A 21,241-nucleotide genomic window follows, 5' to 3' on the forward strand; every position below is an offset into this window, starting at 1 on the left:
TCTTTGCCGCTGTCGTCAAGCGCTTGCTCATGGGGGGAAATTATTGGGTCTCTGTAAATTAAAGAGTACAGTCTAGACCTGCTCTATGTGAAAAGTGCCCTGAGATGACTTTTGTTGTGATTTGGCGCTACATGAATGGTAAGAAACAAAGACAAAGCAACGCTTTTGCTCCATTTCTCATCCATACAACATTTTTGTTTTTTTTCCTGGTGTGTAATGTACATTAAAGCCCCACAGGACCTATAAACTGTTATATATGTATTATCATAAAAGTCAGACAATGCATGTGTGACATGATTAACATAACGTATAAACTGGGGTTTCATAGTTTGTGATGATATAACTGTACAGCACCTCAAATACACTGCTACAGGGAATGCCTGCAGTAGCATATTCAGACATGGACAGTGCATATTACTTTACATGCTAGCTTAACATGCTAGTATGCAGGAGGTTAGAGTATGTATGTGATCACCTCTCTCCAGGAGGAACTGCAGAGCTCCACAGCCTTGGAGCTGAACTTCTTCACTGGTAGGGAAAGTCTTCATCGCCTGCACCACCAGGCCAAACACATCGTCCTCCTCTTCCAGCACCAGCAGACGAATCATGTCTATGTAAGAATGAAAAAATACCAATGCAGATACAGTACATTTAAAAATTAACCAATGACTTGATCCCAGTTCTGATAAAATTCTCTTATTTGAGTCTCACATCTACAACAATTGTAGTTTCATAGTCAACAAAGATGTAAGAGTTCATCAAGAGCCACAAATGAATTATTCATTTTTAAAACATAAAATATCCAGTAACCATTTTGTCACATATGGATTATTTATACTATCTACAAACTTTTAGTTTCACAACTTCATACCTGAAAAGTGTTGAATATCTCTTAACAAATGCAGATATGATTAGGTAAATATTTGCAGTGCAGCCACTGACATTGTACTTTCACAGATAAAATCAAGGCAGTTTTCAAACTATGTGATATAGGGTCAATATTGCAACATATGGCGATATTTCCACTTGCGGTACGTTATCGACACACTGGTGTCACGTATCGATATACTTTTTAAAGCATAGGACCGCTCAGAATTGATTCAGCTACCTTAACTTACCACTACCAGCACGCCACTACCCTTCACCTCCTTATGGAGGCGCTGAACGGACTGGTGACGGTGAGATGAACAGCGTTTGAAGGTGACAACGAAGATGAATGCAAGCAAAAATGACCAGCAATGAGCCGCTACTGTCAGACTCTCCATGTCTGCACTGGAAACACAGAGAGTCCGCTGGATCTTTGACAGTCACTAGAAACACACTCATGGTCCTTTGTAGAAGTTTCTGTGGAGTTCCTGTGTTGTAGCTGAGCTAGTAGCTCTAATACGAGAGGCTCTACGGTGTGCGTGTGTGTGTGCTGTTTATCACATTAATGTTTAGCCTACTGTCATCACCCGTCAGCCCTGAATATCTTGTAAAGCTCTGAATATAACACAGTTAGTTATCTGCGGGTTACGTGTTGTGTTTACTGCCACAGGAAAGGAATAAATCTTTGGCTTATTAGCACGACGTCATTTCTTTGCATCTCTTATCAGACTTGCTAACGCTACCAGCAGCTCTGTGTGAGTCACAACCTGAGGCTACTGTTATCAGTGTTCTGATATTTATACTTGGCGGCATTTCTTTTCTGTGAAACTAATGTACTATCAATAAACATTGTACATTATCTGACTACTTCCTGCTCTTGGAAATAACTGTTTCCTTCATCTACAGTTACAGATATCATGATTCATTGCAGATTATTTCTTTGTGATATGTCGTGTATCGCACCTTTCTTGTGATATATCGTTATATATCGTTATCGTGGGAAGAATATAGTGATAGTATCATATAGTGAGTTCATCTGTAAACCCCACCCCTGAGATACATGTCTTAGTTTAACCTCTGCCCTTCTCAGAAGTTTTATATCACAGCGAACATCATGAAATATAGGTCACTGCACATGAGATCATAAATGAGCATAACCGAAGAGAGCATTTGAGGAAACGGATTAAAATGTTCCTCAAAAAATAAACTGTAAAAAATAAACTGCCTTTGACAGGGAAACCCCCAACATACCAGATATGGAAAATATATCCACATAAACTTATAGCCAGTTATAGTTTTTTTTGCTTGTTTCTTTATCTTCACTCTTCTTGATTCCTAGAAGGTTTGTGATTTACTTTCAAGTTTGTATTGATTTGATGGCATAAATGAGTAATAACATAAATATTTCTGTGGTTTCGCTGCCCTCATCAACGACTCCATTTAGAGATAGAATCAAAAACTGTGACCTGGGCTTTAGTTATCAAACTGATCAAAGCTCGTTCGGGCATTATACCTAGCAAGAGTGATGCATTCATGCATTATAACATATCTCCTGTGTAGTAGTGTACCTGATCTGAGCAGGAGAGCCAGGGCTCGGAGTCCAACCATGGTCACTCTGCAGTCCGTGCTGTACTGAGACAGAACCTTCAGAATCTGCCTGGAAAACACATCAAAAAAATCAACCACAGCTGTAGTCAAGACTGAGACCCAAGTGAAAGTCTATTTCCTGTACGAGTCCATGTCGTACATGACATGTCTAACTTTTTCAAACTGAAGAAAAAGTTGATTATGTGCTGTATTTACATGTATTTAAATTAGTTACAGATTCAGATTTAGTGGCCTGCATTTTTATCGTGCATATTATTTATTCAAACTTGTAGGAGCACTATTAGTAACTAGAAATAGGTGTAACGGTGGCTTTAGAGAACTGAAGAAAATCAAATGGCTTGATTGGATGCAAGTGCAAATGTTAGATGACAAGATAAAGGAACTGAAAATGTAACTTGGAGAAAAAAAAATTTTTTCAGGTAAAAGTGACATTGCGTATTACAACAATTTGACCAGAGCTGGTTAATTAACAGGAAGTGAAAACTGAAAATGAGAGCAGACAAAATAATCCAGTATCACTTGAGAACCAAAATCTATCAAATAGAAGGACAGACTGCTCAAACTGAACCGTACTTCGTCTAAGAAAACAGATTTTCAACTCAAATGTGAAACGATGCTTTTTACATCTGGAAATTCACGCAGGGACTGATGAAGATGAGGATAGCAACTGGATTTTATCCGCTCTATATAAAAGCTCTGACGCATATTCATAGAAATTATACTTTTAAATTACATAACCCTAGTTAGGGCCAAAATGTGTGTCAAACATTTTGATGACGTACCTACACGATATACATATGTACATACTGTACCGCTTCACGGCTTCTTTTGAACATGAATGCCATGTAATCTGGATGACTATGTTAGTGCGATTATATCATCTAACTCCATGTGACACAAGCCATTAGGGTGGTGTGACACACGAGAATTTTTTTTTTTTACAACCAATAATAGTGCATAAAACCTACAGCAATAACCTTTCAGCAAACAAATAAGTACGTCTTTACTTACTGGTGCACTCCCAGTACCTCCCAGTCCTTTGCAGCTTGTAGAGGTCTGGTCAGCTGGTCCAGCGTACTGGGGCATATTTCAATCAGCCGGCACAGCAGCGACCAACCCACCTGTAGCGAGAAAGATCAATATCAAACACTTCAACATGAAACAAACAAACAAAAAAAGAATCATTCCTAGATAGATAAAAGTGGAAAACATACAGGTCAAAGACACAGGCGCCATAACCTTTAAATGCTTTCGTAATTTTCTATGTCACCATAATGTGCCAGAGATAATTTTCCATGCAAGATGCCCTAGCTGCTGACCTAGAAAATAAATCACTTGACTCAGCTGAAAAGCATTAATCTTCCCGCACCAAAATGTTATGCAGCAAGTGAAAGATCAACTGACAAATACAAAGCACCCTATTGATGCTGTGAGACCTTTGCTGTGATGCTTGTAAAAGACGTATGGAGCTGTATGCATTCAAGTGTGAAAAAGACCTTATTTGAAGAAGAGCTGCGACGATTAGTCGATTAACTGATCAGTCGGTCGACAGAAAAAAAAGCGGCAACCGTTCTGATGATCTCTCAGATGTATGTCGCTTTAAATAAAAGTGTCTGCTAAATGAAATTGTAAATTGTAATAATCGATTGATTATTTCAGCCAGAATGTCTAAAGTTCACTGGTTCCAGGTCCTCAAATGTGAGATTTTGCTGCTTCTTCTTAACTTTACATGACAGTAAAGTGAATATCTGAATAATAAGGGCATCTTAAGATGTCACCTTGGAGTCTGAGAAACTGGGATTTTCAGTTTTCTGATGTTTTAGAGACTAAACAATGAATCGATTAAATGATAATTGTTAGTTGCAGCCCTAATTTAAAGTTCAATTCAGTTCGATTTTATTTATATAGAATCACAACAGCAGTTATCTCAGGCTCCTTTTCACATAAAGCAGGTTCAGACCATACGCTTGACCCAACAATCCCCCCATGAGCAGCACTCGGCGACAGCGGCAAGGAAGAAACCTAAAAGCAGAACCAGGCTCTAGTATCACTTTAATTAAAACCAATGTGTCTATGGCAGTGTGCTACCACTCATAGTTGCTTAAGTCAGAGATTTTCAAATTCTACACACAGTATATATCACACGAGAATCGGGTGATATGGATAAAATCTCCTATCACAGTGTATGTCATTTGTAATTTGTATATAATATTGTGATATAGTAAAGTCAACTGAGAAATATATCTTATTTTGGCTAATCCAGTTGATTTAAATACCTAAATAATGAAAGCATTTCAGCACATTGATGCAAAAATCCTCTAAATGCAATATTGCCATAAAGCTCCTGCTACCTCATGATGTAGCAAAATCTCTCAAGGCTGACTAATGTCTATTGTCTCACTGAATATATCATCATATTATCCAATCCTACATCATACTGTCTAGACTCCAAAAACAAAAAAAGCAAAAAGCTCAGAATATTTAGGATCAGATTTTGTGTTATCTTTACCAGTCTGTTATGTCTGTTATGACTGAGACCGCACGAGTCTCACAATCAGGTTCTGACATGTCGCAGCCTCACCTTTGATAAGCTGCGTTACAGAGCAGTCACGAGACGGCATAAACATGCCAGATCAGACATAGGCGTGTCAGCTGTGAATGACTTTAAAACTACATACAGCACAAACTGTGTTAGCAGGTGATGCTGTTGTACACGATTAAACATCCGTGTGACTAGTTTATGATAGCGCAGATCTCTATTACTACCCAGCACAATAAAATATGACGCTATAACAACTGTCGGTTAAGTTTTGTCTCTCGAATTAAGCACACAATGTTCAAGATGGCACATTTCCTACTGCTGCTAAAAAAAAATACACAATGAAAGGGAGTGCTAGTGTCTTGCAGTACCTGCTGGACTCCTCTACTGCTGATGTAGGATGACAGCACCACCATGAGGGGGCTGTGGACATCTTTGTCTTCAAACAGTTCAGCTGCTGCAACAAAGAACAATAGATATGACATGATTGGACAAGTTAGCTCTGAAGGACGGGACACTTGCTTCAGTCTTTAAATGCATATAACATGGCTTGAAAAATAGTCTAGATCTCATTATGAAGGTGCAAGTCTGGTTATCTTTGTTTCGTTTGCACAGACTGTCAAAATGAACATTGCTCGATCACAACTGAGATTAAAAAGAAAGTAGATAAAAGCACATGAAGAATTACAATTATGGAAACTTAAATTGACCATTCTGTGCAGGAGAGAAAAGGACAGTTAAACATGAGGTATTCAGAGCAAGACCACAATGTAAAAATACTAAATTGCAAGCAGGGCTTTGTTATCACTTGATGTGCCGATTATTTTCTCAATTAATCAATAAAATGTCAGAAATAGTGAAAAAAGGCTCAAGTAATGTCATCAGATTGCTTGTTTTTGTCCAATTAACATCCTTTAACCTGCATTCAAAATTTTAATTACATCAAGGTACATTAGTATAAGAGAAAATTTGAGTACAAACAGTAAACTACGCATTATAAATTAAGCTGTACCATGTAAACACTGTAAGCCAGCTGGTTTAATCTACAGGAATACATCAGTTTTCATATGTATCACATCTTTACCAGCAAACTCACAACTACAGCCATTAGACAAGTGTAGTGGAGTGAAATGCACTTTATAAAGGTAGGAAACTGCACAAAATGCAAATAGTACGAGTCCTTTAAATATACTTAAGTGTACTCAATTTTAAAGTTGACAAACTTAAGTGCTTCTGCTGCTTTATACTTTTACTCAACTATAGATTTCAGAGGGAAATACTGTACTTTATACTCCTCTACTGTACATTTATCTGACAGATATAGTTACTTAAGATTGATTTTCATACAAAATATATGATCAGTTCCTAAAAGATCATGCACTGTTCTACTAAACCACCTTAACTAGCTAAACTTTTAACAACTTCAGGTAGTTACATTTTGAATAATAATAATGATGATCCAATGAAATAATAAAAAATAAAACAAGATACTGGTGGGGGCCATTTTTCTATATACATTCCTCTGACAATACAGTACTGAATGCATGGAGTAGTTTTACACTGTGGTATTACTACTTTTCTCTCCCACCACTGCTAGTACATCAAACAACATGGCCAAAGGAAACTGTTTATGAACAGCAGCATGATGCACATGCAGGAACAATGTGTTTCCTACCACAGTCTGTGTGCGCCAGGAAAAGCAGGTCCTGGATGATTTGAATCAGAGTGCACAGTTGTCTGTCTTCCTGAGGGGTTTTCAGCCTCACCAGAAGTTTCTTCAACCTTTCTTCCAATTCCTCCTTGTTAACCATGGTCTTTGAAATACTGTTTTCTAGCTGACGACTTGACGTGCATTTAGGTCAATCAGTACAGTCCCTTCAGAACCGACGAAAGGTTAGCCACACAGCAGCAGCAGCAGCAGCAGCATGGGGAGAAACGAGTAGTGCCACTGTAACAACTAATAACATTACACCACATTACTTAATATTAGCTATGTTTCATCATAGCACACAAGCTACATTACATCAAAGTGTCTGTGGCGACAAGGGACGCTGTCAGTGTGGCAGTTTCGGCTTTGTTGACATCACCGCGTTGAGCTAGCTCACTTTCCTCTGACATAGAAAACGTGTTCCTCTTTCTGGGGGTCGGTGGTTTTTTTTTTTGTTTCTATGGGAGATAAAAAAAAAAAAAAAAGCCAGCAGTTCTTCTCTTGACAGACGTGTTCCTCCTTCCTTACGATCACATCATATGACTCCCTGTCAGAAAAAAAAAAAACTCCTCGTTTGGTGAAGAGGAAACTGGCCGCACAGGGAAGCAAGTCACGGAGGATCAACGGCCACACAAACTACGTTTCCAGTCAAACGTCGGTAAAGTTGCTAAGCAGATTACATCGCCGAAACATCGTTTTTAACTCTAATTAGCATTTGCAGTGATTGACAGTTACACTTGTAGGAGCTGTCGAGTGAAATCAGTGCACTTCATAAACTGCCTCCCACCTCGGTGTCTGATGTCAGCCGTCGATCCGCCGATTTATAAATCATTGGGATTGACCCAGATTTGCGCCGTATTTCATACGAAAATTTAACAGTTAAAGATTTAATAGCGAATAGACGAGGGTAGTTACGAGATAGATCAAACATTAAAACTTTTTACCATTTTTTTGGAAGTTGTTTCTAAATTCGGCATACGTCATTTCACACAAAGCTGCGGATAATTCAACAAAATCTCAACTTTTTCTATCGGCTATACTGCTGTCACAGCCGCCATCTTTATTTTGTGCTGCGCGTCTATTAATGTAACTGCGGTATTTACAGTCAGCATGGAGGGTCGTTTTGATGTTACAGTCATAACTTATTTATTTTTTTTATTCAGTAATAATTGTCGCAGTGGTTTTATTATGTATCCAAATTTAAAAACAGAATTCTGTGAACAGAAGTTCACAGAATTGTATTTTATTAAAGCGCTGCAAGATGGTGACTGTTTTCTCGTTGAATGTGTTAATCTGTGATATTTTAACAAATTAAAAATAATCTGGAAATTAAAAAAGAATATATTAATTCACATTTTATTTGCTGTTGCTTATCTGTAAAGAAGGACCAGTTGAAAGTTATCTGGTCTGTTTATTCACATTTAAAAAAATTGCAAATATAACAATATAACCAAAAAAAAGTAAGATAAATCCTTATTTCCTTATGACAAAAAATTAAAAGACAAACAGCTCACGTGATCTGTCATGAAAAAACGGGGAAATTATACTCTCAACTTGCTAAATGAAAGCAGTCATTCAAAAGAACACCTGGAAATGCATCGAGACAGTTGACTCATACTGTGCAGCCTCAAAATCTATTTCAAGTTATGCAAATCCCTGCTGTTGAACAAGACTGACAAAGTAAACACGGCTGTCTGCGCGTGAGGGGTACAAAACACAGGTGTTGTGTGTGTGTATGTGGGCGTGTTCCTGCTTTCCTGCGGCAAAATCATATGATCCATAAGACAAACTTCCTGTTCATTAAAGAGGACACCAGCAGCAGCAGAGGTCCAGAATAAGCTTTTTTTTTTTTTAAAGAGGTACAATCTGAGTTATGCACAGATAATGTCTGTTAGGTGATGCTTTTGCGTGCTTTTGTGTGACAGCTTATGTTTAAGACATTTTATGTGTGAGTTTATAGTCATATGACCCAGACTACCTGCCAGCTGCAGCTCTCTGTCACACTTTGCTTATCGGCTTATCGAGTTTTTTTTGACTGAATTTGAATTGTGGTTTTCTTTTATCTTTAAAATTAAGGTGTTTTTTTTTCGATAACATGTTTTTACATATATAACACTTACTGCCAATAAACGATCTAGGATACACAAAGTGCTTTAGATTTTGAATGGAGTCTGGTGCTGTGTTCTAGAGAAATGTCAAGGTGTCATATGCAGTTCCTAAAATAAATGCATACGTTAGATGCTCAAAATATATTTATCAGAGAACTGATAAATTATTGACATGATATTTGTGTTGTGTTATACATAAAGTTTTGTTTTTTTTTACATTACAAGTCGTGGGGCAAGACTTTCTTTTAGTTTATTTTTGTCAACTTTATTGAAAACAGTCAAATTCAAAAAACAGTAGTATATAAAGACGTGTGGAGAACAAGGAAACAAAGTGTCTGGGAATTAAATTATGTTAAAATAAAAAACGAAGCTTAATATTCTTAATAATTAATATTCTGTTTTACAGGATATATTCTGTGTGAAATTGTAAGTGGGACCGCTTTCATTTTCTTTGGTTGATGCTGCATTCAAGTGCTCGTCGGATTACAAATACAGATGAGCAAAAAAAAAGATATGCAATACGTGAATCAGTAAAAAGTTTCTTGCCAATTCACCAAATATTTACCTTCGTCCGCCATGTTTCTGCTTATATGACGTCCACTTTCGGCAAGTCGTGTGTCAAAATTTTCGCCGACTTTCCAAGTTGTTGTTCCGACTTGAGGGGGGCGTTCGCGTGAATTTTCCCAGTGGAACATTCATTTTTCCGATTATTCCGACACCACCTGAATGCCACAACCTTTGCAGCTGGGCTGTTGGGTGACGTCACGTAAACATGGCCGCACACAGAGCAGAGTGTTTGTGTTTGTGTCGCACTGTGGTAAACTATCAGTTTGGAGCGATTTAAACGCACCGTTTAGGTACACTTATTAATGACATGACATTAACAGCAGTTGTAATTAACCACAGGAGCGTCTACTGAGACGTTATCGTTTGATAAACTACCACGTATAGTTGTTAAAAATAAACCTCGACGTGTACGTGTTTTTACTTGTTGAGTTTTTCGAGCTGGTCTGTTAAACACACGGAGGTCAGAAATGTCAGTTTTAAGATAGTGAGACGGCTGATACTGAAAAGAATGCATAATTATCTCCTTTTGTTTGGACCCACTTTCCCTCAGCTCTGCCTTGTTTTGGGGGCGTTGTACCACAGATGACTGTATGTATGCAGACGTCATCGCTGCTGAAGGTGTCATGTGTCACTTTTTAGAGTAAAGAAATAGCTGCTGCAAGAAGCTGCGGTTGTCTAACTGACCTCCGGTGAGCCTAACTCCTGGTTTCCCCTATGTCCAGCAGCCACGATGAATACAGCTTGAAGCACATGAGCAACCTCATGGGCAACAGGGGACAGAAAGCAGTGGACGATGGAGAGCGGGGTCTCATTGGGCCTTCATCTAGGGATGCTGCCACCAGTGGGGACATCATGGACCGAGATCCCTCCACTCCGGTGTTCGTCTATGTGTTGGCGTTCTTCTCTGCCTTGGGTGGATTTCTCTTTGGGTATGACACCGGGGTGGTCTCGGGGGCTATGCTGCTCCTGAAGAAGGAGATGAACCTGGACACTTTGTGGCAGGAGCTGCTGGTTTCCAGCACAGTGGGAGCCGCTGCACTGTCTGCCCTGAGCGGTGGCTCGCTGAATGGTTGGCTTGGACGCAAGATCTGCATCCTGATTGCCAGCTTCATCTTCAGCGTTGGTGGCATCATCCTGAGTTTATCTCCAAACAAGGAGGTCCTTCTTGTGGGCAGAATTACAGTTGGTTTGGGTATAGGTGAGTTGGTGTCATGTTTTAGCTATTTAGTTGTTGAAGTTGTTTACGAGCAGATACAAAGTCCACTCCCAAGCAACCTCTGATCTTACTCAACCTGACCTGCTTTTCCGGTATGAAACAAAGGGCAGTGGGTCATGTAGCAGAATGGCTTTAGAAGTTATTGCCCTAAGGTTGAAGGTGTAGCTTTACAAAGGAAGAAAATCTGTTTTGCTCATACCCTGAATTAGATTTGCCTTGTGGTTTGCATTCACTGTAATATGTTATTTTCTTTGCCATGTTCCAGCCCAGAAAACATCTTTTCTTGAGCAGTAGTAAAAAGCTTTAAGAAAGACTAACTGTAGAGTAGGTGGGGAAAAAGCTGTACAATGGGGAAGATTTTTTGTAAAAATCCCTGTTCTTATCTCAGGGCCCAGGTGGGTGTGAGCAATATGTAGATTGGGTTGTAGGAGATTTGATGTAATTTATAATAATATCTAAAAAAAAAAAAAAAAAAAAGTTAATTACACAGTAATAAGCAGTTGTTTTTGTATTGTCTGTTTGGATTGTGTCCATGCTCACAAAATCATTATGCTGTTGTCAAATTGACATGACAGTTAGCACTTTTAGTTTTGATTACATGGTTGAAAATTTGACACTATTAGTCAGCCTAGCTTGGTATATGTTGCAGCATTTGAAAAGTGGATATTAGCCTTGGAAAAAAGGAACAGAACACATAAAAGGAATGCTTGTAGATTTTAAAGGAAAGCATGTTACTGTTAGTCTCATTCGCAAACTATACAAATTTACAGACTGGATCCCTGTACTTTAAAGCTATTGGAATCATAATCTTTAAAAGTAGATATACAAAGTGTGTGGGGATTTTTATCTGTGTATATACAAAAATGACAGCCTTTATGTTTTTTCCTCAGGTATTGCCTCTATGACAGTTCCTGTATACATCGCAGAAGTTTCTCCATCTCACCTTAGAGGTCAGCTGGTCACTATAAACGCCCTCTTCATCACTGGTGGCCAGTTCATTGCCAGTGTGATCGATGGGGCTTTCAGCTACCTGAGCCGCGACGGCTGGAGGTACACGTTAGTTTTACACTGTAAATACCAGTAACTTTCCATCACAAGGTTTATTTTAGTTTTGTTTGTCCGATGTCTTTCTCTGTTTTCCTTGAGTTGGAACCAGCAGAAAATGTTACTCACTAAACTAAATTGCAGTACTAAACTGTGAAATTTCTCTCTAAATACTGTGTATTGATGATGTCATTCAAACAACAAATCAGCAGCTGCACTTCAGAGATGCTGTTGTCTAAGCTTTTGTGTGTATTTCAGCTGCGGTGGGGAAGCTACTCTATAAAACACTGCAGGAAACCTTGTTGCTATCAAGCAGAGGGAATTGTGGGACAGAAAAGCTAAAGATATGTTTGAGGTCATTTAGAAACAGTGTCACCATTATACAGTTTGTCCACCAGAGAGCACTGAAAAGCTGGTTTTTCATCAGTATGATTCAGAACACGCCTTGATCACAACAGTCTAATAACCACAACCACAAACGATCCTCATCAAAAATGCTTGTTTATGTTAAAAAAAATATTATTGAACTTTTGCAACTTTCAAATATGAATATCAGTGTTAGCCTCAAAAATCCAGAAACAACAGCTGAAGTACCCAGGGCAAGCAAACAAAGGATTGTAAATGGATTGGGCTTTAAATAGGCAATATTGATCCTCAAAAGAAGCCAAATGCCAGGATTGGAACCTAAAGTCTTGGCTCCAGACCTGATCCTGCAGATCGGCTCTAGACTTATTTGTGTGTCTTTGCTGCCCCCGTTTGTAATTGTATTTGTACAGTGATCATGCAGCTTGAATTGACTTGAATGCCCCTCACTTACTTGTGGAATTCTCCAGTTTTCCAATTTGAGAATCTCTCCTCGTTTTTTTTCCCATCTTCCCTTCACACCGTAGGTACATGCTGGGTCTGTCCGTTGTCCCAGCTGCACTGCAGTTTGTGGGCTTCTTCTTCCTGCCAGAGAGCCCCCGCTGGCTTCTCCAAAAGGGCCGGAACCAAGAGGCCCGTCAAGTTCTCAGCCAGATCCGAGGAGGCCAGAATGTCGACGAGGAATACGACAGCATCAGAACCAGCATCGAGGAGGAGGAGAAAGAGGGGGGTGGAGGTGAAAGATTTCAGTGAAAACAGAAATGCAGAGTGATAAACTAACTTTTGTCTAGATGTGACATAACCGCCGTTAGCAACAAGGTGAAAATAAGTCATCAAACATTAAAGGTTTAGGTTATTATTAAAAGGTTGCTTTTTTTTAATTGCTGTAGGAGGCCTTGTTATTTGGCGCATCCTCAGGCATGGTCCGACCCGCAGGGCTCTCATTGTTGGCTGTGGCCTCCAGATGTTTCAGCAGCTGTCTGGGATTAACACCGTCATGTAGGTTATCTATTAGTCTGGTAACAGCCTGCTAATAATTATCACCCACCTGTGATAAATCAATCTGTGTTTTTGACCTGTTTAACTGAAAAAGCAGAGAGATGTGTTCTGCTCTTCACTTTTCAACCTCTTTGCTCACATCCAGGTACTACAGCGCAACCATTCTGCAGATGGCGGGCGTGCGGGACGATAAACAGGCGATCTGGTTGGCAGCCGCGACTTCTGCTACCAACTTTGTGTTCACCCTGGTTGGAGTCTGGCTTGTGGAGAGAGTGGGCCGCAGGAAGCTGACACTGGGAAGCCTTATTGGTTTGTTTTTTTGATAGATTTTAGCTACACTGTTTACTTGATTTATTAATTGATTGACTTAATTTGTGACAGGCTGAGGAATGACAGGATCTTGCATTTCCCTTTTATCTAGTGGTCTGTTTTCTTTATCAGAGCTTTATTCAGTGTGTGTATTTCCTGTAATGCAGGTACTGGTCTGAGTCTGACTTTGTTGGCAGTCGGCTTCTTGCTCTCAGCCCAGAACTCTCCACCCATCACCCTCCACCCGTTTGACTCTCAAAACTCAACCTGCAGACTATACGGGTAAGAAATAGTAACATAGCAGCTACATTGCCATCATCACTTTTCTTAATCTAAAAGTCCCCAAACTGAGGGCATAAACTATCTTAAATTTAAATAAATGTCACATGTATGATGACTTGACCAAAGATTCTGAAGGATTGTTCCTCCTGCATTAGTGAACATTGTTTTCAGCTGGATGTAAACCTTCAGTATCTTTGTTTTTAGAAAAGACCTGAGTTATCACCGCTGACAAAATGCTATGTGCTAAGCTAAGCTAAGTTTTACATTCAGCTCTGCTCTTCAGATCCTGCGAATTCTGCATGTTGGATCCGGATTGTGGATTTTGTTATCGTGAAAACAGCACCAGAGTGTACGAATCCTCCTGCGTTCCCGTCAATCAAGAGTCCATAGATCACGCGGCGTGGGGAAGGTCAGACACTGAATTTCTGCATAGTTGTGTGACGGAGAGTAAATAAGAAGTTGACAAATGCAATAGCTGAGATGGATATCTTAATGTCACATTACAACCCCCCCATTTACATTACTATTATTACATCATCACATTTGCTTCTTTAAAAGATACTCATAGAAAAAGCACCTGAGATTCACTTATGTGCACTTTAGTTAGATTATATTGAAATAGTTATAAAAAAAGGTGAAAGACACATGTTCTCACTCTCAGCAACTTTAAAGCTAAAGAAGTAACATTTGCTTTGTACCATATATACACCATATATTGTTTGCTATATGTTCATTTGCAAAACCTGAAGAGAAATGTGGTTTCCAATTTCTTGCAATCTTTTATCATCCAGGTGTTCCAACCTGACGGAGGCAACAGACAGTCCAATCTGGGCCTACAACTACTGTCCCACATCCTACTCCTGGATCGTCCTGACAGGCCTCATCCTCTACCTGGCATTTTTTGCTCCAGGTCTGAAACGACTCTCTCTGCTTTTTTTTTTCTCTATCACCTTATATATTTTCTTAATTCCTTTGAATTGCAGATGACTCATAATTTTAGATATTATGATAGGAACCATCTCTCAGTGCTCTAATGAGAAATTGAATTTATACGAAAGATAAACTAGTATCTGATGTTAAAAGACAATTAATGTAAAATGCCTCCTCTGTGTGTTAGGTATGGGACCCATGCCTTGGACGGTGAATTCAGAGATCTACCCACTGTGGGCCCGCAGCACCGGTAACGCCTGTTCAGCCGGGGTCAACTGGATCTTCAATGTCCTGGTGTCTCTGACCTTCCTTCACGTCGCAGAGTTTCTGACCTATTACGGTAAGACTCCATTAAGAGGTCAGATGATGGTAAATGCATCAGATCATAATCTGCTTTTACGTGTTTAAGTGAGACCTTATCGTACAAATTTATCAGAAAAGCTGGTTGCCTTGTTGTCAAGGACGTGTGGCTGCTGTAGAGGATGAATGCCTTTTGTGTTTTTTAAATTTTGGCCACATCCTATTTCCGACCTTTCCAAAAAACCTGCTCACAGCTGGTTTATCAGCTCACTTTTCACTGATTTTTCTGTCCAGTTCTGCTATCTAATGTATATCTAGTTTTTTTCAGTAAAGAATTTAAGCAGTATGTTGTCAATAGCACCTGTCGGACATTGAATATGAAACATTGCTGGCTTTATATTCATTATTCTGCCGCCTGTTTTATAATATCCCACAGCGTGCAAGCATTGAATGACAGGATGTTGCTCAGATACTGTATTTAAAGTGTTTTGCTGGATATTAATTTATTCATCTGCTGTTCAGATTATTATCGTGGTTGTTGCCGTGGGGAAAATAGTTTTTATAGCTTTATCTTAATTAAGAAGAATCTCCTCAACAACTTAAAATCTGTTCTTCCACTTTGTTTTATGGTGTATTAAACTGATTTTTTACAGTTTTACAGAAATGTTACTGGTCTGACCTACTGTAGTAAGATTTCCTTTGCATATAAATGACTTCAGCACAAACATGAGACTGAGATGTTGAATTGCCATCAAATTAACGTAAATGGTGCATATTTTAAAGGGTCTATATAAAGTATTTCCTGCAACTTAGTCTGATCCTAAAATGTTGTTTTTTTACTCTTTATATAACCAGGCGTGGTCACTATAAACACCATCTTGTTTATAGCAACAGGACAGTGGAGAAGGAGATGAGATGAAAACTGTTCAATAAAGAAACCGCCGCAGAGTTCAACTCAGTTTTGTTTACAAGTGGAGGTTTGCTTTTAGACCAGTGGGAAACAAAATCAAACCACATGCACACAGTATATGAAACTAAATATTTTAAACTTTTTGAATAAATTTTAATAACTGTAGGCGTGATCTTGATGTTTATGAAGGTGACTCGGAGGTTTACAGGTTAGAGAACATGCAGCAACAAATGTGTGTCTAGCAAAATGCTATCGAGAAGGACATGACCGCATAACAGCTCACGCACTCAGTTTCTCTGGATACGATCGGTATAGAAGTTCAAGACTGTCAGTATTAAAACTCCAGTGATTTAGTATTGTATTTCCACAAGGTTGGGAGACATTTTAAAAAAAATTGATTTCACAGAGGCTGAAATATTTTTAAATCTGGGCAAAGCTCCAAATGCGCTGGATCCTACATTTACCACAATAAAAACCAAAAGCTTTTTTTATTACACTTCCCTTGCCTGGTAAATGCCCATGTTTCAAACTCCATTCCTCAGTTTGTAACACAAGCTTTCTCTTAAAAACCCTCAGTCTCTGAGCCCAAGCAGAGACAACTCTAATGACACCATTATTTTCTCAGACTTTCTAAAGTCCCCCCAGAGCCACAGGCTGAGTAGTACTCCTCATGACAAATGAACTTCATGTGCAAAATCAGTCCATTTGTGTTCATGGTTTATGGCAAAATTTTATTTAAGCAAGCCCAGAGAAAGCATGCACAGGTAAGAAAACCCCAATTTGCAGCTCCTTTGATGAACAACCCCAATTTCCCTCATACTGAGCAGACATGGCAACCATAGGACAGAAAACTAATCAGTGGCACAATGGCAGCCCTGAACTTCCATAACTCAGAACCTTTATAATGTACATGTGTGTCTCTTCCAGGTGCGTTCTTCTTGTACACGGGCCTTGTGGTGTTGGGTCTCCTTTTCGTCCAGGGCTGCCTCCCAGAGACACAGGGTCTGCAGCTGGAGGACATCGAGAACCTGTTCACCAGTCCGCTCTGCTCCTGTGGAGCCTCTTCACCCAACAACAATCGCCACGTCCAGTACATCCGGGTAAAAGGCAGCAACTACCTCCCTTCTGACAACGATGCCTCAGATGAAGAGTAGTCTGGGATGATTCCGTCTTTCCACTTTATTTTTGGGTTTCCTGTCTTTTTTGATTGAGGATTGGGAAGACTGCCAATGCGGAGAGGAAAGGTGGCTGCAATCAAACATGAACAAAAAAAAACAGCTTGATTGATTCTAACTGGCACTTTGCCTCGTCAATCATCTTGTTTTTTTCTTTCTACCTATCTCTCACCAGGGAGTTGGTTTGGTCTGCTTTTATTTTTGTTTCTATTGTGCATTCTTCTCATTTCCCATCATCCTCTCTGTCATCATAAAAGGAATCATTGGAGCAAGACTTTCCAGGATATGGTTGAACAATGTTCATTTAAACAGTGTTGCTGGGATAATTAACGTTGCTAGGAAAGTCGTAGTATGTTGTGAAATGATTGAATATCACAAAACCAAAAACAGATGAAGATAATCTTTACTTTAAGTACATTTATTGATGAACTGGTTTTCCTTTTCTCTGCCAGTAGCATTTTCAAAACAAAATATTTGTTTTTTTAATCCAGTGAGTTCAGAAACTGGTCGACCAGGTTCCTGACTCAGCATTTCATCAGCCTTTGTAAACTGTCAAGATAATTTTATTTCCAGATTTTAAAAACAATCTCTTTGCATGACTTCAGTGTGATCATCCATCTTTTATAGACACACTCACTCCACAAGTTTGATATACCAGCAAGACTGTGTTTGTATGCAGGCCTTAATGATCTGTAATTGATGAAGATGTCAGAAATAAGGGAACCACAATGTAGAGAAGAGACAGTTTCAAACACTATCGCTGGTTTCTGCCTTCTTTGCATATGTGTACATTCTGTAGCGAGTTAGAGTCTTTCAAAACACATTCCTGTCAAAACCACTAACATGGGTTTTATCTTTTAATCTGTGTTGGTGTAAAACAAGTCAATTGATTGTGGTTTGCTGCTAATGTCTGCACAGTGGGAGATATTGCACTTTTAAAAAAACCAAAAGGTGTCTTTTTTTTCTTAGAAAAAAGGTTTATATATATAGATATATATGAGATTGCTAGAACTAGTCACTCAAATCTATACATTTTTTTTTAGCAAGGTTCAGAATTCAGCCCGGCACACTACGGAGCGATGGGGTCTGACAATGCCATAGCCTATATAACTGTGAGTACTGCATTAAGGGAGTGTGCCAATAACTTTTCTGCTATACTACATCATTGCTAAATATGCCTTTTTTTATTGTTCAATATAATGTCTTTGTCTCCGCAGCTCAGATAATGGTGACCAAGTAGCCCTGAACAACTTTCTATAGCACATCCAGTTTGTACTAGCACACTTTGATATGTGCCAATTTGCTTTATAATGACTATATCGGCATCTAAAACTGTACTAGATTAACGGTATTTATTAAAAGTACTTTAATGCTGCCTTTTTGCACATTTCCAGTTCCAGTTGTCCTTTTTAGGAGTGTTTTTATTTAAGAACAAATGTCTTTCTAGTAATGTAAGATTCCCACCAACATCAGGGAATTTCTCAACTGAATAGTTTTCTGATGTGTGAAATGTTTGGAAATTGCACAAAAAAACTACATGATTATGGAAACAAAATTACTCAGTATATATAACATTATATTTTATAGTTACAGATCCATTATTGTGTCAAATATTATAATATAACATCCAAATATTACAGTATATGTTGTGAGAAATAGCAGTGATACCATCCAGCCATTAATCTTTAAATCTTACTGATTGCCGAGTAGTTTTTGTACTTTGCGTAGGAAACAATACAGTATAATTCCAGTGAAATATTCAAAATATTCAACATTGCCTTGCCATGTTGTACAACAGATTTGATTCACACTCAGGTGGTCAGTCGTATTACAGAATATTCAGAGGGATAATAGACCATAGATCAATTTTAACCTCATGATAAATGAGGTGTGTCCATTTTGTTACTGTCATTTTCATTTTGTATATGAAATGTTGGTGCTGTATATGAAGTTCTATTCCATGTCTCTTTGATCATGTTCTGTTCATTGATATGATCTTTGGGAAATAAACGTGCACTCAGTGAATCAATCATCAATCACACTGTGCCTGTTAGTATTTATGATGCAACACTTGTAGACTTTGTTTGATGCAATGTTTACATTCACTCAAAAGTTAATTTCATTACTGTACTTGCATAAGAACAAACAAAAAAGTGAAATGAAAATATAGCATTATTAGTTTTTAAAGGGCCAGTTCACCCAAATTACAGAAAGCCATTAGTGCTGCAACTAACAAATATTTTCACAAATTAATCTCCAGATGATTTGATCCGTTAAAGGATTAATAATTTCATGTATAAAGTATCAGAAAGTACATCACAATGCATTATAATTTAAGGTGATGTCTTCAAATTGCTTGTAAGAGATATTAGATATTCAGTTTAATATCATACATGACAAAGAAAAGCTTCAAATCCTCATATTTGAGAAGCTTGAAAAAAGTAAATGAAATGATGAATTATCAAAATAATTCCCAGTTATTTTTTGTTGATTGATAAACTAATCAGTAATCAAGCTGATCAACTCAGCACATGAGGTTATATACAGGTTTGTGTTCAAAGACAGCTTTAGCTAAGGAGTTGCTGTCTATGTGATTTGAAGTGCAGATTATCAGTGAGTTGAAAAAACTGCTTTGATCATGATCGTATAATTTAGGGTAATTTTTATTTTCAGTTTGGATATACATATTCAACATAACAACCTTTCTAAAAACAGTCAAAGTCACAGCCAGTAGACAGTGTCTGTAGTGCAACCACCATGCAGTCTTTGCCTTGTTTCACTTTAAAATGAACTGACATGTGCCTAGTCATTAGTGGGCCTGCCTGTGATTTGCAATGCCTTCCTGTCCCAGAAACCTGATAGGCTTGTAAAAGGACCCCTGTATTCATGGTGTTATTGCCCAGCAGGAAGTGGTAGGGTGGAGTGCTGGAGCCTTTTACACATAAACCAAATTGAAATATATAGCTTCAGGGAAACTGAGTCATGGCTTTCCCTTCTCCATTACCGTTGGCTGTTACTTACAGTGGATTGAAGAGCAGTTTTGTCCTATTATGTTATGATCGCAATACACCAGGCAATTTCAGCTGTATTTATATGTAATCAGAGCAGCAAGATACTTCTGCTGTATATAATCAGAACAAAACTGCCTTGTTTACACCTTACACACATATTCCCAAAATGTCAATTCTGTTTTCTGTACTTGAGATACTGTAGCTGTCACAACACTACACATCCTCTGTAGACCTCTCACACTGTATCATGATGATTCATGACCACAAGGTGGCACTAATAGCCCAATTAAGTGAGTAATTGAATTGAATTGAGCATCATTTATGGAGGCTTTATGTATTGAACTAACATGCAGATATTTGATTCTGCAACACAAGCAGAGTCCACTGCATCTTTTAATTTGTCACATTAACTTTATAGAAACATTTATTTCAAATTTTATTTTAAACATGATCTCAATCTGTAATTTCATGTCTTTTAAATGCATGTGCATGACGTGTCTTTCTGAAAGCTTATGTTGTAATACAGTAGAGATTATTTAGACCCTTGAGTGAAGTTCAAAACTCTTAAAAGCACTTTACCATGATGGACAGGGGGAAAAAAACAATTTTTTTCCCAAAACATAAGAAACTTTTAAAATTGTGCGTTAAATAATCACCATAAAAGAAAGCCTTACAATAACAGCTTGCAGGGAAAAAAACAAAAACAAAAGGAGAATTACATATAAAAAAAATCATAATAAAACTAAAATAAAGTTCTTTAAAAAATACAAAATTATACCAAATAATGGTAATAATTTCCATGTGATTTAGTGATGATAGTGAATTTTTTTTTTTTGTTTTTTCTGATTTCAAAAAATCTTTATAATGAGATAATTCAACAATAATTATTACTTACGTATGTGGAATTTGCCTCAGTATTATCAAATTAATCATATAATTTGAAATATGACAATTACATTAAAATCAAGCAAGTGTCTTTGTCACAGTCTAATTGTATGATGTCATTATTGCTCTAAATCTGCCTAAAATTGAGTGTATTTAATATAATGTTCATTTTTCTTACAAAAAATATGTGTAACCTGCTTGTTATGACGTCATCTCGCAGTCGTTTCCCTGGAGAGGGGCGTGGCTTGCTGACGCATTGCGGCTCCCTCCCCGGTGCGTAAACGGAGCGGAGAGAGGGAGAGAGAGTGAGAGAGAGAGGCACGGCACCCGCGTGTACGCAGTTTATGTGTGCGTGTGTGTGTGTGTACGCGCGCGCGCGGCCATGGCTCACCTAGCAGCAGCAGCAGCGGCAGAAGCGGC

General features: G+C 38.4%; 2 protein-coding genes across 19 annotated transcripts in view; one reads left to right on the plus strand and one right to left on the minus strand.

Moving 5' to 3' along the window:
• Positions 1–12,558, minus strand: part of lrrk2 (leucine-rich repeat kinase 2) — a 43,413-nt gene extending 30,855 nt beyond the window's left edge. Inside the window, exons 1-5 of one of the 3 annotated variants that reach the window (XM_042411862.1) lie at positions 12,475–12,558; positions 5,386–5,471; positions 3,487–3,596; positions 2,436–2,524; positions 476–610 (exon numbers count right to left, since the gene is read on the minus strand). In XM_042411862.1, the coding sequence (XP_042267796.1) occupies positions 476–610; positions 2,436–2,524; positions 3,487–3,596; positions 5,386–5,471; positions 12,475–12,553 (499 nt within the window). In that variant the 5' untranslated portion in view covers positions 12,554–12,558. Of the gene's footprint in view, positions 1–475; positions 611–2,435; positions 2,525–3,486; positions 3,597–5,385; positions 5,472–6,689; positions 6,831–12,474 lie in introns of those variants that run through there. The other 2 variants (XM_042411861.1, XM_042411860.1) reach the window with 2 other exon arrangements.
• Positions 592–18,078, plus strand: LOC121897413 (proton myo-inositol cotransporter-like). 16 transcript variants are annotated; one of them, XM_042411881.1, is made up of 12 exons: positions 9,608–9,687; positions 9,948–10,015; positions 10,120–10,595; positions 11,504–11,663; positions 12,548–12,756; positions 12,911–13,019; positions 13,165–13,328; positions 13,496–13,610; positions 13,894–14,019; positions 14,402–14,520; positions 14,728–14,880; positions 16,678–18,078. In XM_042411881.1, exons 3-12 carry the CDS (start codon positions 10,148–10,150, stop codon positions 16,902–16,904), a joined length of 1,830 nt encoding a protein of 609 aa, XP_042267815.1. In that variant the 5' UTR covers positions 9,608–9,687; positions 9,948–10,015; positions 10,120–10,147; the 3' UTR covers positions 16,905–18,078. The 16 variants fall into 16 exon arrangements, with proteins under 16 accessions (XP_042267809.1, XP_042267810.1, XP_042267821.1 ...); XM_042411882.1 differs by having other exon boundaries at positions 10,123–10,595; XM_042411883.1 differs by having other exon boundaries at positions 9,948–9,985.
• Positions 18,079–21,241: the final 3,163 nt, after the last annotated feature.

This window comes from Thunnus maccoyii, chromosome 5, assembly GCF_910596095.1.
Source record: "Thunnus maccoyii chromosome 5, fThuMac1.1, whole genome shotgun sequence".
NCBI classification, from domain to species: Eukaryota; Metazoa; Chordata; class Actinopteri; order Scombriformes; family Scombridae; genus Thunnus; species Thunnus maccoyii.